The sequence below is a fragment of the Cydia strobilella genome, chromosome 24 (assembly GCF_947568885.1).
Source record: "Cydia strobilella chromosome 24, ilCydStro3.1, whole genome shotgun sequence".
Lineage (NCBI taxonomy): Eukaryota > Metazoa > Arthropoda > Insecta > Lepidoptera > Tortricidae > Cydia > Cydia strobilella.
Window position 1 is genome coordinate 796,505 of NC_086064.1, and position 18,278 is coordinate 814,782.

The following is an 18,278-nucleotide window of genomic DNA, read 5'->3' on the forward strand; positions in this document are numbered from 1 at the left end:
CAGATTTCGATATTTGTTCTACTTGGTTCTACGTACATGCCGTAAAATGGGGTGAGTAGGGTTCGCGGGGAGAGTTGGGTTATGAATGGGGAGAGAAGGATTGAAAGGGGGGTGAGATGGGTTTTTAAGGCTACTGCTACAAAAATTATGTATTCCAATTTAAAATGGAGCTATAGTAATACTCATAATAAATAAAAAACACCTAACAATCTTCCAAAATCACCTTTGTATGAAAACCCATCTCACCAACGAGGGACTACGGGGTGAGCTGGGTTTTCCTGTTTAGCGTCAAAGCTACAAACGTCCGGAACACTTATATACACCATTCAGTTTGCATATGTAAAAATAAAATGTTATCGAGGTTTGAATGTCAGTTTTGCTCCTACTCACCCCATTTTACGGTATTACATTTGTTGTACTTTATTCATATAGGTAATTTATACGTAACGAAACTTCCGTGACACATAGACATATTAAATATATTAATAACGGGTCACTCACGTGTTTTAAGTCGAAAACGCTCGACATGTTTCACTCCGTACCGAGGAGCGTCATCAGGAGCTTGCGTCGACGGTGACGGACCGGCGCAGACTGCGGGCCGCAGCCCTCCGCGCCCGATGACTCGGCGCGGGCGCCGGTGGCGGCAGGGGGGGCGAGAAACTACCGTCGACGCAAGCTCCTGATGACGCTCCTCGGTACGGAGTGAAACATGTCGAGCGTTTTCGACTTAAAACACGTGAGTGACCCGTTATTAATATATTTAATATGTAATTTATACGAGTCAAGAAAAGATATAGGTACCTATCTTGCGGCAACCCTGGAACCAATGCAGTGTGACGTCATCAATTATGCATCTGCGTTTGATAGCGTCAGTGGCGCCCCCTAGAACTGGCGATCAAGAACCACAGACAAACTTATTACTTTTAGGGTTCCGTAGACTATTTTTTTATACAGAAATATCGGACGTGGAAGTAAGATTAATTAATTAATTTTAGATTAATTAATTTTTAGGGTTCCGTACCCAACGGGTAAAAACGGGACCCTATTACTAAGACTCCGCTGTTTGTCTGTCCGTCTGGCCGTCTGTCCGTCTGTCTGTCACCAGGCTGTATCTCATGAACGGTGATACCTAGACAGTTGAAATTTTCACAGATGATGTATTTCTGTTGCCGCTATAACAACAAATACTAAAAAGTACGGAACCCTCGGTGGGCGAGTCCGACTCGCACTTGGCCAGTTTTTATTTTAAAATACTTATGTATGTGTATATTGGCAAAGAGAATTAAGTAGAATAGAGTGCTTACTCCGTTCATCAGTTTTGTTAATGGTAATGTAACTCGCGTTTTGGTAAGAAAACTGATGTATGGAGTTAGCACTCTTTTCTTACTTATATTTCTCTATGACTGTATGTACTTACCTAATAATAGTACATTATGATACAAGTGTGCTAAGTTGGTCATTACACACGTGGCGATATTGTGCGCGCGAGCTACAAGCGAGCGCGCAATAAGAAAGCCGATGTGTGTAATGACCAATGCACACGCGTTTCATACGACTTTTTCAACACACTTGCGAGAAAACAAAAGATACTCATATTAATTAAATTTTAATAGTTAAAACAGTTAGTATTGTGTGTTTCACCTGTCATACTCGTACTGCCGGCCGGCCCTCGCTCGCCCCGGCCGCGCGCCGCGCAGGCGCGAGGAGCGCGCCCGTGCCCGCCAGTCCGACCAATTAAAGAAGGCTCCCTTTCCATGCATATTATTAGCAATCAGTTACCTTCTTAACTCAGTCGGATAATATAATGAAAAAGCACGAGTGGAATAATACACTGAAAGAGCACGCGTGTTTAATGTCTAGGATTATGAGCCAAAAATCGGTGGAATAAAAACGTCGTTTTGAGCAAGTGTGTTGAAAAAATATATAAACAACTAATATCCGATGGGTTCGATTTATTTAAAACATTTTAAATGTCAAACAGTATAATTTGTCTACTTATGTATACATGTTAGGTACATTATTTTAACTATTTTGAGGCACTTTTATCACAGTGGGTATTTGTACTAGCCGTAAGTTCGAATCAAAGAGAAATAAGTAGACATAGAGTGCTCACTCCGTACATCAGTTTTGTTACCAAAAGATTATTATTTTCGTAGTCGACATCTAGCGTCAAGTAGCGGAATTATCAGTACTACTACTCGGCACTAGATGTCACTTGTGTCGCGACTGCGAAAAGTGTATTGCTCAACAATTTACAACTAATATTATAAGCAGAAAGAGTTAAAAATAGAGTTTCGGTTAATCCGGTTATAATATTAACTGAAAATCGTTGAGCATTAGACTTTCCGTTCTACGCGACATCTATTGTCGAGGAGCAGTACTGTTAATGCCGCTATTTGACGCTAGATGTCGACTACGACAATAATACTCCTTTTGGTATTTTAATGGTATTTACAACTTCTTAAAAGGTAAAACCTGAGTAAAATCATTCAACTTTTGAGCTTACATCTTCACACTTAATTTTTGTCTAAATAACACATTCTTAATTCTTCTTAACTTTCTTTCCTTCCTTCTTAGCGGGCTTTCCAAATATTGAGTTCAGCGCCCTCTTCAGGACGTATTTGACCAATTTGACGGCCACATACAGCGATATTAAGACCACGGCAAGTTGGTCGAGCATGTAGCGTTCGTACCACGCGTATTGGTACGTGGGGGAGCGTAGATGTAGTGCACCTGTGAAAAAAAGAAGATAAATGATGAAGTTCAGCTATTGGACCATAGATGGCGTTACTAAGAACAGCGTAATTTCATGAAATAATCGACGTATCTAGTCTTAGCAAAGAGAGTCAAGTAGACATGGAATGGTCTCTCCATATATCAGTTTTGTATAGAATTTTTTGAACTGACCCGATGCACTTACCTGTACTAACAATGGCATTGTATTATTACAATTTAGAATACTATACCAAAACGACTATTATTTTCGCAGTCGACATCTAGCGTCAAGTAGCAGCATTATCAGTACTGCTACTCGACAATAGATGTCGCAATGAACGGAAAGTCTAATGCTCAACGATTTTCAGCTAATATTGTAATCGGATTAACCGGAACTCTATTTTCAACTCCTTCTGCTTATAATATTAGTTGTGAATTGTTGAGCAATACACTTTTCGTCAGTCGCGACACAAGTGACATCTAGTGTAGCAGTACTGATTATTCCGCTACTTGACGCTAGATGTCGACTACGAAAATAATAGTCTGTGGTAACAAAACTGATGTATGGAGTGAACACTCTATGTCTACATTTTCTTTGGTCGAACAGAAAAATAGCCTAGTATAAAAAATATGTGGTATTTTCTATAAAAAGGGACCTTATTTTCGATGGCGCTTACGCCATTATTAACGATGCTCCGATATAAATACAATGCCGCGCAACGCTGTGCGGCGTAAGCGCCATCGACAATAAGGTCCCTTTTCATAGAAAATGCCCAATATAACCTTTGGTCTCAATGGCGAGCTCCACGTAGTGCGCTATGAGCTTGGCGGAAGACACAGGCCGGTTGTTAAATAGCCGTGATAGTTCCTTAGCTTTCTTGTAGTAGCTAAAACAGAAGAAATTATTTTAAATATATGATTAACAACTAGAAGTTACATTCCAGAGCCTAGCCAAAATGACATACGTTGATAAAAATACCAATCGAAACTTATCGTGACTTAAATAGCCACGTGACTTTTCACACCATCCGCATATATATTTTTTTCGTATGACCAGTATGACGTTTACGATTTTAATCGTGGCTAGGCCTTCTGTAGATGAGAAGTATGGATGGTATAGAAAGGATCGCAATCTCTTATGGCAGAATTGTTGTAAAAGTGACCGCGTTAAGCTTTAAATAATAGTTCTTAATCTCTCCGGTGGCGCTAGTTAGACTCTGGGACATGAATATAACATGAACCATATAAGGCAACAAATAACCCGACCAAATTACGTAGGTTGTTTTTGGTAGTATTTCGGTGTATGGTGGCGCCGCCTAATTACTGTTTTTTGATGGACACTTTTCATACATAGAGATTTGGCTCCTTTATACAGTCTCCATGAGGAGAAGGATCGTACCAAAGATAAATATAACTCCGTATCAATCTAAGGAAAAAACGTGCCTCGAAAATCACGAAAATTTGATATGACAGTACCGCTCTATCTTATTACATCCCATTTTGCTTATATCATAGAGTAACTTATACTAGAGCGGTACTGTCATAGTAAATTTTGTAACCCCAGTAAATTCACTGCCATCTGTCGACACACTTTGAAACTAAAAATAAATATTTTTAAAAATACGATAAAATGTATTTAGATATGGATAAATGATTTTTTTTATTTGCATTAATTATTTTTATGATTTTGACCCATGTTCTTTCACTGATATGCGTTAAAATTGTTAAATAACAAACGAAACCGTCAACGCCATCTATACGACAGTTGGCTAAAGCTAGTAGCGCCCTCTGGACGAGAATCAAATTTTCTTGATTTTCGAGGTACGTTTTTTTTACCCAACCTGAAAAGAGACGCCGCGCTCGTTCCGCCAAATATCTTACCTATTGTCTGAAAGCATCTTATCCAGCGCCACCTTCAGTCTATCCCCCATATCGGGCGCGAAGGGCACGGCGAGCGCGTACCCGGCGCGCTGCGCTCTCACGGCGTTGCCGGGCTGGTCGCCGAACACGGGCACGGCCAGGAGAGGCACTCCGGCTTGGATAGCTTCGAGGGTGCTGAGGAGGCCGCCGTGGGTGATGAAGAGCTTGGTGTTTGGGTGCGCTGAAATAGAAGTAGCCCATGAAATAAAACTATGAAAACGGATTATATCGCTTATATTGAATTTATAATACATCAGTCACCCGTTGACCACGAACGCTGTAAAGAGTTCGAAACGTTCGGGATGTATTATAAATTCAATATACGCGATATAATCCGTTTTCATAGTTTTATTTCATGAGTAACTATCGCGGTAACCGAAGACAATATTAGAAGTAGCCCGTTTCGTGAAAGGGGTCGAGCGAAATTTCACATGAGGAGAGGTTATTCGCCAATTTTTCCGCAAGAAATGGTTTTGCCTTACGTAAGGAAACAAAGCATGCCGTGTGGTGCCGGGTAAGAATAGCACCACCCCCCCTCTCTTTCCGTGGGTGTCGTAAGAGGCGACTTAAGGAAAATCCGGTGGATGGGCAGCAGCGTCCTCCGAGAACTACCTCTATCAAACTGCGGTCGCCAACCCGCCTGCCAAGCGTGGCGACTATGGCAATCCCCCCAAGGTACTTGGGGGAGGCCTATGTCCAGCAGTGGACGTCTATCGGCTGACATGATGATGATGATGATGATGAAGGAAACAAAGTGCAAGATAAAGATAAAGATTCTTTATTTGCAAGAATACTTAATTCTAAAATAAGGGTGAATTTTTAAGTTATTATACAAATCGAAGGTATCTTCAACCTTCATTCTTTCCTTAATGTTTTTGAAGTAAAACTTCTTTAGGCGCATAGAAAAGTAAGCGCCGGAAGCTCCGGCCCGGACACGGCCCAGTCTAACGCGAGCCATCCTTAACTCAGTTTTTTTTTCTGACGGAAGTAACGCTCAGTAGTGACACACGCACAATAGGACACACGTCAAAGTTTAGCACATAGCGATAATCGTCATCGTCAAAGAAGTTTTATTTCAATCGCGCGTAAAGATTACACGCACACACTTTTTTTTACAAATCAAAGATTTTTTAAAGTACATGTAAGTTCATGTATTTAGAAAATCGGACGAGATATTTGAAGCAAGATGTGGCTTCAATATTGATATTGATAGACGAGATGCTAATTTTTTTTGGCTACGGATTTGGGCATATTTAACCATGAAAGGACGATAATGATTGAATGAAATGATTGAACGCGACGCACCTAATATAGCAGGTTGCGGCATCCACGGCCTTATATGGACGTTCTTCGGCAGCCCCTGTAGAGGCTCCTCAAACTTCCACAGCACCGTGCAAGGCAGGGCTCCCAGGATCTTTATCAGGTCCTTCCTGGTCTGCTCCGGAAGTGCTGATGCTTTGACGACGGAACCCATGCTGAAGTATACGACGCCGTTCTTGGAGTTGTCCATCAGGTCTTGGAGATCCTGAAAATTAAATAGGTGATTATTAACATGCACGGAAAAAAACATTTTTTACAATACTACCAGAATGTATAGTAAATGGGAATTTGTTCTTGTAACAAATTTTGCGTTCTCCTAACATTTTTTTCTGTTTAGCCAACCATTTGATTTGAAGCGATTACAATTCGTTTGTAACGGGCAATATTCAATTTGTTAATATAATAGTTAATAGTTGAGTTTAGTATCTGTAGAGTTGTCACATATACTACGATAAGAATTGTAGGGTCTACCGAATTCTCTACAACAACCAGATTTTTTTTTCGGTGTGTGCATGCGTAATATTACGACGACCGGTCTAGCCTAGTGGGTAGTGACCCTGCCTGTGAAGCCGATGGTCCTGGGTTCGAATCCCGGTAAGGGCATTTAAGGATGACTCACGTTAGACCGGGACGTGTCCGGGCCGGAGCTTCCGGCGCTTCGTTTTCTATGGAAGGCATCACGTGATCACCTGTCATGTCATAAAAAAATAAGCGCCGGAAGCTCCGGTCCGGACACGGCCCGGTCTAACGTGAGTCATCCTTTATTTGTGTGATGGGCACAGATATTTGTTCCTGAGTCATGGGTGTTTTGTATGTATTTATATATAATATATAACGTTGTCTGAGTACCCATAACACAAGCCTCCTTGGGCTTACCGTGGAACTTGGTGGAACTTAGTCAATCTGTGTAAGAGTGTCCTATAATATTTATTTATTATTTATTATTATAATATGCCCCAAACCCTCTGGACAGATAAATAAATAAATATTTTTATACTACGTCGGTGGCAAAGTGGCAACAAGCATACGGCCCGCCTGATGTTAAGCAGTCTCCATAGCCTATGTACGCCTGCAACTCCAGAGAGAGAGGGGCTCGAGGGAGAGGAGTGTTAGGGTCGGCAACGCGCATGTAACTCCTCTGGAGTTGCAGGCGTACATAGGCTACGGAAATAAATATTTTACACAGATTGACTCCCACGGTACACTAACACTTCGGTAGATAACACTTTCGGTTTAAAAACTGAACTAAAAGTTAATCTGTTGAGGAGCTACGGTGCCACAGACAGATACGCAGAATCATACAGGTTAAATAGGCTCCCGACGTTTGGATGTGCGTTGAAACAGTTAAAACCTGCTGCCCTTACTCAAGTAATGAAAGTAAGTACCTGGCGGGGTGGCCTAGGAATTCAAGGCGTTAGCCCGGATTGCTAAAGACGCCGGTTCGAATCCGGCCTTCACCACTGGAAGGCTTCGTCACTTTTTAGGGTTCCGTACCCAAAGGGTAAAAACGGGACCCTATTACTAAGACTCCGCTGTCCGTCTGTCCGTCCGTCCGTCCGTCTGTCCGTCCGTCCGTCCGTCTGTCCGTCCGTCCGTCCGTCTGTCCGTCTGTCTGTCACCAGGCTGTATCTCATGAACCGTGATAGCTAGACAGTTGAAATTTTCACAGATGATGTATTTCTGTTGCCGCTAAAACAACAAATACTAAAAACAGAATAATATAAATATTTAAATGGGGCTCCCATAGAACAATAGTGATTTTTTTGCTGTTTTTTTCCGTAATGGTACGGAACCCTTCGTGCGCGAGTCCGACTCGCACTTGGCCGGTTTTTATTTAATATAAGACTTCTATTTCAGTTTATAAGTACCTGCGGGTTATTTTCTAGTTTCCTTACCTTGGGTAGCGGCGTGTGGTGATCAGCAATATGGTACCCAGCGATGTCCACCACATTAGGAGGCACACTGACCGCCGGCGCCAGGGATGGGTGCGAGTTGGAGAGCAGGATGGAGATATTGTGGATGGCCTGGGAATAAGGGGGAAGGACGATGCCCTTCTTCTGGGCGAGGGGCCCGAAGATCTCGAGATAGTACTTCTCGCTCACTGATATGTCCCACCTGGAGTGATTAAAATATTCTTTCACAAAAAAAAATTTTATATACCACGTTGGTAGCAAACAAGCATACGGCCCGCCTGATGGTAGGGAGTCACCGTAGCCTATGGACGCCTGCAACACCAGAGATATGCGCATGCGCATATATTGAATATACTGTAAAACATCAACTGTTGGCAATGCAAAAGAAACAATAAGATTCAATTTTTTTAAGCAGTCGTAGAACATCGGCTGTGGGCTCCGCTGCCGAGGTTTTCCCGAGGGGCTACGATATGGGGTTCTTCAAAAAATAAATGTACAGGTTTTTAAAGGGTCGGCAACGCGCGTGTAATATCTCCGGTGTTGCAGGCGTCCATAGGCTACGGTAACTGCTTACCATCAGGCGGGCCGTATGATTGATTGCCACCGAAGTGGTATAAAAAAAAACGTCGACCACGGTAAGTTAACCAAGTCTATAGTAAGTTAAAAGTTGGAAGTATGATTCGACAAAACAAGGCATTCAAGTACTTGAAGTCTTGGCTCTGCTCACTGCTCTACTCACAGCGGTAGTGTAAAAGGCGTAAATGTTACACTTAATAAACTGCAAAAGCTACATAAAGCCGAGTAAGGCGCTCTACGTGTCTCGACTGCATTACTCCGCCGGGGCCGACGAGGTGGTGGAGTACATCCAACGGAAGACTGGCTACACGCTGAGGGTGCACCAGCTACAGTCGCGTCACTATGTGCACTTCGGTTAATTTGTGGTGGTCTTCTGGCCGAAGGGTGTGGTGTTTCGGCGGTTCCGAGACAACCTGCCGAATCCTACACCAAGTCAGACGACGCAACGGAGCCACGCTGTTATGTCATCGCCCAAATCTAATGTTTAATTTGTCTTTGGTTTTATTTGTAGTTTTATTTTCTTGTATTCTTATTTTGTAATTTCACTTCCTTGGTTTTTACTGTAATGCTGTGTCACTTATTTGAATAATAAATAAATATTAAACTTACAAACGCCCGGCCGCCATCATCCCAACTATAACAGTGTTTGCCATACGCTGCCACAGATTCATAGGTATCGGGTAGTCACTCATCATGGTAGGCACCAGAGCCATGCTGCTGCCAATATCTGCCACCATCGATTCCACTCCAGCGTGGAAGACTGTGCCGCTCAGCACTATCCAAGGAACTTGGAGGACTGCTGCGAAGCTGCGGAATGGATAGAAAATGTTTTAATCACCTTGTTCAAGCCTTCCGAATTTTCATTTTACTTAAGGATGACTCACGTTAGACCGGGCCGTGTCCGGGCCGGAGCTTCCGGCGCTTACTTTTCTATGACATGACAGGTGATCACGTGATGCTTTCCATAGAAAACCAAGCGCCGGAAGCTCCGGCCCGGACACGGCCCGGTCTAACGTGAGTCATCCCAAATAACAGCCGGATAGACATAAATAAGGGGGCAAATTTGTTGTTTAACTGCACGTGCAAACGAAAGATTTCGAAATTGAAAGACGAGCATGGAAAAGTGGAATATTAATCGCGGGGAGGGATTCATGGCGCGATGATTACCTACTGACACCGAATGAAATACAAAGTTTTTCTCCTCGTCAACGTAAGGACACAAACGTAGCAGTTGCAGCAGGGGGGACTTGGGGAGGATTCTCTAGGCAGCTGCCTTAGCCAAAAGCGATGAGGGACTTAGATAAGAAGAAAAACCGGCCAAGTGCGAGTCGGACTCGCGCACCGAGGGTTCCGTACTTTTTAATATTTGTTGTTATAGCGGCAACAGAAATACATCATCTGTGAAAATTTCAGCTGTCTATATAGCTATCACGGTTCATGAGATACAGCCTGGTGACAGACAGACAGACGGATAGACGGACAGACGGACAGCGGAGTCTTAGTATTAGCATTATTAGGGTCCCGTTTTTACCCTTTGGGTACGGAACCCTAAAAAGTGAAAAGTTTTTACCCAGCCTGCAGATCGGAGAAAAAGACCTCAGTGACCACAGCATCATATTTTTCCATCAACGCCTGCTGGACCGCCTTGTTGGAGGCGGCGGCGATGGAGATGTTCCGTCCGAAATCCCTCAACCTGCCGATACTCATGTGCCGCATCTTCAGCGGGTCAACGTCTGCCGAAAATGCATCAATAAATGTGACATTATCAACAAAAAGGTACCACATTGTCGCTTGTCAATAAGGTTGATTTCAAATTGAAGCTATATGGAAATAGCGCCTTATTGACAACCGACAATAAGTACCCTTTTGATTAAAAATGGCACAAATTCTTGAGTCACACCTATATACACTTCGTTTATGTTAAATAAATAAATAAAATATTAAATATTACTTGTGAGTCATTTTCTGAACGCAATTTTTTTTGTGGATGTCACGGCGAACAGAAAGTCTAATACTGAACGATTTTCAGCAAATATTATAACTAGATTCACCGGAACTCTATTTTCATCTCCTTCTGCTTATAATATTAGTTGTAAATTGTCGAGCAATACACTTTTCGTCAGTCGCGACACAAGTGACATCTAGTGTCGAGTAGCAGTACTGATAATTCCGCTACTTAGATGTCGACTTGATGTCGACCAAAGATAGATATAACTCCGTAATAGATGGATACAGTTTAAGGAAAAAACGTGCCTCGAAAATCAAGAAAATTTGATTCTCGATCAGATGGCGCCACTACCTTTGGCCTACTCTCGTATAGAGGGCGCTGACGGTTTCGTTTGTTATTTAACAATTTTAACGCATATCAGTGAAAGAACATAGATCAAAATCATAAAAATAATTAATGCAAATAAAAAAAAAAACATTTATCCATATTTAAATACAGTTTATGGCATGGTATGGTATGGTATGGTAAATACTTAATAGTTCTTACGAATAATTCTGTTAGTGAGCGCGTGTCAGCCCTGGTTTTTTGCACCGTCTGCGGTGTGCGACGAGTAGGTACGAAGACGGTAAGTAGGTAGGTCGCGCGGAGAGTTCCATAGCCATACCTATGGAACTCTCCTATTAATGCTGTGACTTACGTCCAATAACCTCCGTAGTTTCACTGACGTCGATTAATGTGAGGCCCTTCTGTGCCTCTTTCTTAGGGTACGGAGTCGCCCATGTCACCTGAAAATCGCATGCGTTTCATAGAATTGATAATTTTGCTGTTTTTAGGGTTCCGCACCAAAAAGGTACGAATGGGTCCCTTTTGGTGAGGCTCTGTCCGTTCGTCAGTCCGTCCGTCTATCTGTCACATCACTAAATATCTCAAGAACTACTTGCGCTATCGATAATAATATGAACTTTGGAATAGTCATGAATAAGGCACTGAGTGTTTTTTTTATTGCACCTAAAACAAATAAGTACAAGTGGACTTAGAATTGTCACTGAAAGAGCGTTTTCACGTTTTATATTAAAGGAAAAAATGGAACTGAACCCGCAACCTCCGCAATCCGTGCGTTGCCACAGTCTAAAGGATGACTCACGTTAGACCGGGCCGAGTCCGGGCCGGAGCTTCCGGCGCTTCGTTTTCTATGGAAAGCATCACGTGATCACCTGTCATGTCATAGAAAAGTAAGCGCCGGAAGCTCCGGCCCGGACACAGCCCGGTCTAACGTGAGTCATTCTTTAACCAATTTGTTTTTTTTCCTCTAAAATAAAATTTGGAGTATTGCTCGCAAATGTATCTGCTTGTTAAAAAAATCGTTTTCACGTTGTCCGATCCAAAATCGGATGTCCGATACGAGCTTGTACAGAAGTAACATTAAAACGCATTTTTGTATTTATTTATTCACTGTTCATACCATTTTTAACCGGATAGCATACCTCATGGCCAGCTTTCAGTAGGGCTCCCACAACGCCCTGCCCCAGATGGTCGTGGCTTTTGGAAGGCACGGCGAATATGGCCAGGATCCTGTAGCCTAGTGCTGGCGACAGCAGCGCCAGCGCTGCTATGATCATCAGTTTCATCTTGGACTCTGAAAATAAATACTATAACTATAGTGTTTTATTATAGTGAAAAAAGATTTAATTACAAAAATTAAGAAAAGTATGCCGAAGTAAAACAGCTAATAGCCGAGCCAAATATAATAATTCTAACCAAAGAGAATTAAGCAGGGACCGGCCCGCTATCCCTTATCGGGGTTTTATAAGGGTATTGCATAAGGCTTAACTCACCATACCCTTTGCCAGACGAAACCCTTTGTTTTGCTTTTAAAAACCCTTATATAAAGCTACCACATTTGAGTAATCGGTAGCCCAAATACCCTTACAAAACCCTTATCATCCGCTCACCAACACCTTGCATATTGCTTATAAGGGTTAGCCTTATAAAGGGCTTCACTTTTAGCATATAAGCGTGCTAATTTAAGTCGTCTACCTTGTTCATAAAGCACACATTACTTCGAATCCGAGCGATCGTCGGCGGCGACGGCGGCGTTCTTTGACTAGGCACGTATTTTCTTTCCTTTTCATACACTACCGTAGATATATACTAATCCTGTCTCTTTCACGCAAAGGGAAACCTTTATGAAAAGCGCTTAAAGGTAAGGGTAACCCTTATTAAGGGCTAGCCTTATTTTTGGTTAGCTTTTCGGTAAGGGTTAGTCAAAGGTAGGGGTATGAATGGGCTTGCAGTTCAAAAGGGAAAGTCTTTCAATGTGTTAGCCGTGTTTAAGTGTCGCCCATTGAAAGGGTTTTATCGCGGAAAGGGTTGTCCGGTCCCTGGAATTAAGTAGACTTAGGGCCAGTTGCACCAACCACAATTAACAGACTGATCAACGTCAAGCAGCAGAGAACTGTGAAACTTCCCATACAATAAAATTTTGCAAACACTAAAACGGTGACCATAGTGCTCACTCCATACATCAGTTTTGTTACCAAAAAGGCAAAAAGACTATTATTTTCGTAGTCGACACGACATCTAGCGTCAAGTAGCGGAATTATCAGTACTGCTACCAAGTATCAGTATACAAAAAGTTGTTTGACCGGCTATAGATCTATAATTTCAAAACCGCGCTGTCTTACATAACATGTTGTTATGTGCGTGGCCTTCTCTGCTTCAACCAAGCTTCAACCTATATTATACATATAGACTGGTCATTATACCATTCATCCTGAATTTAAAATAATTGCAATTACATATATAATTCACTGTGATAATGATAACAGCCTCGATCCTACAGTGTCAAGGATATTTAAATAATATCTTTATTCAAAAATCTACCTTTATGTTACCACATTAGGGTACTTAATGCTTTGCTATTGTACTACGAGACGTGTCATTTGAAAAAGGACCTTATGTAACAAGTTAAGAGATAATGCTTTGTCATGTTTCAGTTACATATTACAGCCGAGTTAACGCGGCTAGAATGTTTTGTATGTTGGTTAATTATTAACTCGTTAGGTCGTTCGTCGTTTGTTTAACATCTCGTTATTTGGCAATTAGAGATGTAGATAACGTGATCGACTTAGGGCCACTTCGACCATCCCACTAACCCGGGGTTAAGCGGTTAAACCGATAACCCAGTGTCAAATTGTACTGGTAACCATGGTAACTCCAGGTTTAACCGGTTAACCCCGGGTTAGTGGAATGGTGCAGTTTGTTTGCAGGGCGGGTCAATTATCTCTGCAGCTTCATTGAACTTTAACGATATCGAGATCAGCAGAGAATCGAGGAATCGTAACATTGATATTTTTAAAATATTATATTAATTAATATACAATAATAAATAATTTATGTTAATAAAATTTTAATTATCGCAAATCATTCTTATAGACACAGTTTGGCGATATGTTATTTAAATTAATTTATAATTCTATTGGTCTTCTGTCCACAAGACGATAAGGTAAACGACCGATCTCTGGATAATTTGATGATCTTTTTTATTATTATATACATTTTATCTCTCACCTAGACTTTTACATCTCTAAACAATTTTAGTACTTCTGTTATTTGTATAGTTTTATTAGTTTTTTTTTTCTTTTTCTTGTGTAATTTAACATTTATATTTATGTAATTGTTTTTTGTAATTTTGGGTTAATTTATTGTTTGTAAAAATTGACATATAAAAGTGCCCCTGTGGCCTATTTGCTGAATAAATATTTGATGTTTGACTCGATGTTTGACACTCTCACTCGCTACGATTCAATAAGGTTCCCATGTAGCTAAGTGACGCCAGCGACGTCATAATGACGTCATAAAGACGTCGCTGACTGATAAATCGTCAATTGTTGGACACTCGGTCTGACCTAATTATTCTTTGTCTAAGTTTAGATAACGATATCTTTAGTCTTTAGTTGGTCTTTAGTAATAGTGCTTCCAGACATACGTTATCTAATCTATAAGATGGGTTATCACAAGAGATACTTAACCCGAGAAAGCGAATGCTTTTTATCCAACAAAAAAGTGAGGGATTGTGTTTTGTGACTGCTTATTAGTATTCGTATATTTTCCTTTTCCGCACTAGTGCTTTTTGTTTTCAATTATTATTTTTTACAGCACATATGGTGCTACTTTCTCGCACTAGTGCGGAAAAGATCACTTTTCCGCACTAGTGCTTTTTGTTTTCAATTTTTTAATAATGAAACTTATTTGCCATGATATGTTTTTTTTATTTACTCGCACAATGCATAGTAAAACATTGTATGATACACGTGCGTAAAGATGATTTCCGCACTTGTTGCATAAATAGCTATTGCTAATCCGCCAAATACATATCAATATTATTTCATGGATAAGCATAGTAATATTTTGTTATGATTAATATGGATTTTTGCAAAGTAACATGAAACTGAAACCCTACACCTCGTTTCGATTTGCGGTTGTATTAAAAACACACGCTGTATATTGTAGAAAACCATCCTCCTAACCAGGGTTTAACCGGTTAAACCTGGAGTTACCATGGTTACTAGTACAATTTGACACTGGATTAACGGCTTAACGGGTTAACCCCGGGTCCCAGGTAGCAAAGTGACGTCAGCGACGTCATAATGATGTCTTTATGACGTCACTATGACGTAACGGACGTCATAATGACGTATAAATGCTACCTGGGGTAAAGGATGACGATGACTCACGTTAGACCGGGCCGTGACCGGGCCGGAGCTTCCGGCGCTTACTTTTCTATGACATGACAGGTGATCACGTGATGCTTCCCATAAAAAACGTAGCGCCGGAAGCTCCGGCCCGGTCACGGCCCGGTCTAACGTGAGATCCTTTAATGGGATGGTGCAAATGGCGCTAAGAATCACGAATAAACAATATTTTATTAGCATTATCAAAAGCTCCGAGTGCTTATGACAAACAAATGTAGGTAAAGAACGTATACAAAAATATTCAAATACTCACATAACTATAAAAAAACAATTCACAATCACTTTCAAATGTGTCAATAAAATATAAAATATAGCATAAATAAAGTTAACCAAAGAGATAGACAACATACGCCGCGTGCGTTACAAACCAAACTGATGGAGGCCTATTAAGTATGTACCTACGTAGTAGTTGGTAGTAGTTTAATTGATCGCGTGTGGAGAAGATGTGGTGTGTTCAGAATGGGTGCGTGGGCGCGGACAAATTGAGATCTCGGCCGACCAGTTTAACCAAAAACTATTTTAACGCATATCAGTGAAAGAACATGGGTCAAAATCACAAAAATAATTAATGCAAATAAAAAAAATCATTTATCCATATTTAAATACATTTTATCGTATTTTTATAAAACTTCATATTTAGTTTTAAAGTGTGTCGATAGATGGTAGTGAATTTTCTGTGGTTACAAAATTTACTATGACCATAGAGTAACTTATACTAGAGCGGTACTGTCATAGTAAATTTTGTAAATTCACTGCCATCTGTCGACACACTTTAAAACTAAAAATAAATATTTATAAAAATTCGATAAAATGTATTTAAATATGGTTAAATGACTTTTTTTATTTGCATTAATTATTTTTATGATTTTGACCCATGTTCTTTTACTGATATGCGTTAAATTTGTTAAATAACAAACGAAACCGTCAACGCCATCTATACGACTGTAGGCCAAAACTAGTAGCGCCCTCTGAACGAGAATCAAATTTTCTTGATTTTCGAGGCACGTTTTTTCCTTAGACTGTATCCATCTATTACGGAGTTATATCTATCTTTGCTATGACAGTACCGCTCTAGTATAAGTTACTCTATGGTTTAACCAAGTTTAACTTTTGTTTTTCTAGTCCAGCACTTGTATTGGTCAATTAAATATTCGAAGAATATTCCGCAACGTATACATTGCTAGTCTGAATCTGAATCCACATCAACGACCACAACTCGCGCTTACTTGGAAGGCAATTGGAATCAGTCAAGGATGTCATAGCATTACATCATATACGTAAATATGTGACGTTTTCAACCAAAAGGTACCACATTGTCGCTAGTCGATAATGTTGATTTCACATTTAAGCTATATGGAAATAGCGCCTTATTGACAACCGACAATAGGTACGCTTTAGGTTAAGAATGGCACATATTTTTTTGTACTCGTCAACAGAAATGGTTGAATTAAGATTTCGTATACCAAACTATAATTGCGTACTTTTCATGTATGGGCTCACAACTCAACTATAATATTCATTTCGATACGTTGTAGTCAACTATAAAAAAAATACCAATCACGTGCCGCCGCGCTCCCATAGAAAAAACATACAACAATAGTCGCGCGTTGATGTCTTTTGTACTACATTTCTGTAGTATCAATTTTAATTAATTATTTAGGTTTTATAGTAAAAAAAAGTATTATTTATATGACTCGTAGATAAAGTATTGTATACAATAGTGATATAATCAAGCTTTTCAATCTCGTACCTCACTTAGGCAACTCAGCAAGCTTCGTTACAGTAAACACGGTACTCGACTGCAAAGCTCTCTTTTTCGCGATTTCGGGGCTGGCCCCATAGTCAAATTTGCTCAGTATAATCCCAAAACCTCCCTGGCAACGGGAATGCACTCATTTTTAGCCACCCTGTATATGTTCAATTTGGTTCAATGGTTCAGAATGACCTACTACATGTGATACATAAACATAATATGTTAACACATACCATAGAGTAACTTATACTAGAGCGGTACTGTCATAGTAAATTTTGTAACCCCAGTAAATTCACTGCCATCTGTCGACACACTTTAAAACAAAAAATAAATATTTCTAAAAATACGATAAAATGTATTTAAATATGGATAAATGATTTTTTTTATTTGCATTAATTATTTTTATGATTTTGACCCATGTTCTTTCACTGATATGCGTTAAAATTATAAATAACAAACGAAACCGTCAACGCCCTCTATACGAGTGTAGGCCAAAACTAGTGGCGCCCTCTGATCGAGAATCAAATTTTCGTGATCTTCGAGGCACGTTTTTTCCTTAGACTGTATCCATCTATTACGGAGTTATATCTATCTTTGCACATACTGACATGCCTACTCATGATGACTCTTGAAGTCTTGATTTGATAACAAAGTCATCATGAGTATCAACACTTGTTATTTTATTACATATTACATCTATCTTTGTATTCTTTGTTTTATAGTAAAGTAATAAGCGTATATCGCTAACAGTAGTGACAGTACACAGAGGTAAAGCGGCCAGTGTTATGAGTTCCCGGAAAGCTCGGCCAAATTGCACCTTCCCATACAAACGTAGTTCCGCTCTCATTTTAAAACTACGTGTTGGATTGTAATGAAACTTTGCACATACAATGACATGAGGTATATATATCTAGGTCTGAAATTAGTTTATATAGCTCCAGTTTATAAAACAAACGAAATAGAGCAAAAACAAGCTCGGTTCTCCATACAAACGTAGCTAGTTTGCTCTGAAACTTTGTACTTACAATAGGATAAGGTATATCTATGTCTGTAATTATTTTATGTAGCTTCAGATAATATAGTTAAAAAATACAGCGAATTTAAGTTTTTCATACAAAAATTATTTTTGCTTTATTTCGTTTGTTTTATAAACTGGAGCTATACAAACTAATTACAGACCTAGATATACCTCATGTCATTGTTTATGCAAAGTTTCGTTACAATCCACCACGTAAGTTTTAAAATGAGAACGAAACTCCGTTTGTATGGGAAGGTGAAATTCGGTTGTGATTGCCGGGGACTATTTAATAAACCATTCGAAATTCAAAGTTGCATTCACGTTAAAAGTCCTGTATTACTCTTTCGTCCGTAGTATGTAG

General features: G+C 40.1%; 1 protein-coding gene across 1 annotated transcript in view; it reads right to left on the reverse strand.

Annotated features, from left to right (window-relative positions):
* Positions 1–15,508, reverse strand: part of LOC134752295 (UDP-glucosyltransferase 2-like) — a 77,059-nt gene extending 61,551 nt beyond the window's left edge. Inside the window, exons 1-10 of the mRNA XM_063687958.1 lie at positions 15,400–15,508; positions 11,877–12,028; positions 11,090–11,177; positions 10,015–10,177; positions 9,054–9,251; positions 7,851–8,070; positions 5,941–6,160; positions 4,597–4,816; positions 3,499–3,602; positions 2,135–2,733 (exon numbers count right to left, since the gene is read on the reverse strand). Of these exons, the coding sequence (XP_063544028.1) occupies positions 2,543–2,733; positions 3,499–3,602; positions 4,597–4,816; positions 5,941–6,160; positions 7,851–8,070; positions 9,054–9,251; positions 10,015–10,177; positions 11,090–11,177; positions 11,877–12,020 (1,548 nt within the window). The 5' untranslated portion in view covers positions 12,021–12,028; positions 15,400–15,508 and the 3' untranslated portion in view covers positions 2,135–2,542. The remainder of the gene's footprint in view (positions 1–2,134; positions 2,734–3,498; positions 3,603–4,596; positions 4,817–5,940; positions 6,161–7,850; positions 8,071–9,053; positions 9,252–10,014; positions 10,178–11,089; positions 11,178–11,876; positions 12,029–15,399) is intronic.
* Between the last annotated feature and the right edge of the window lie 2,770 nt (positions 15,509–18,278).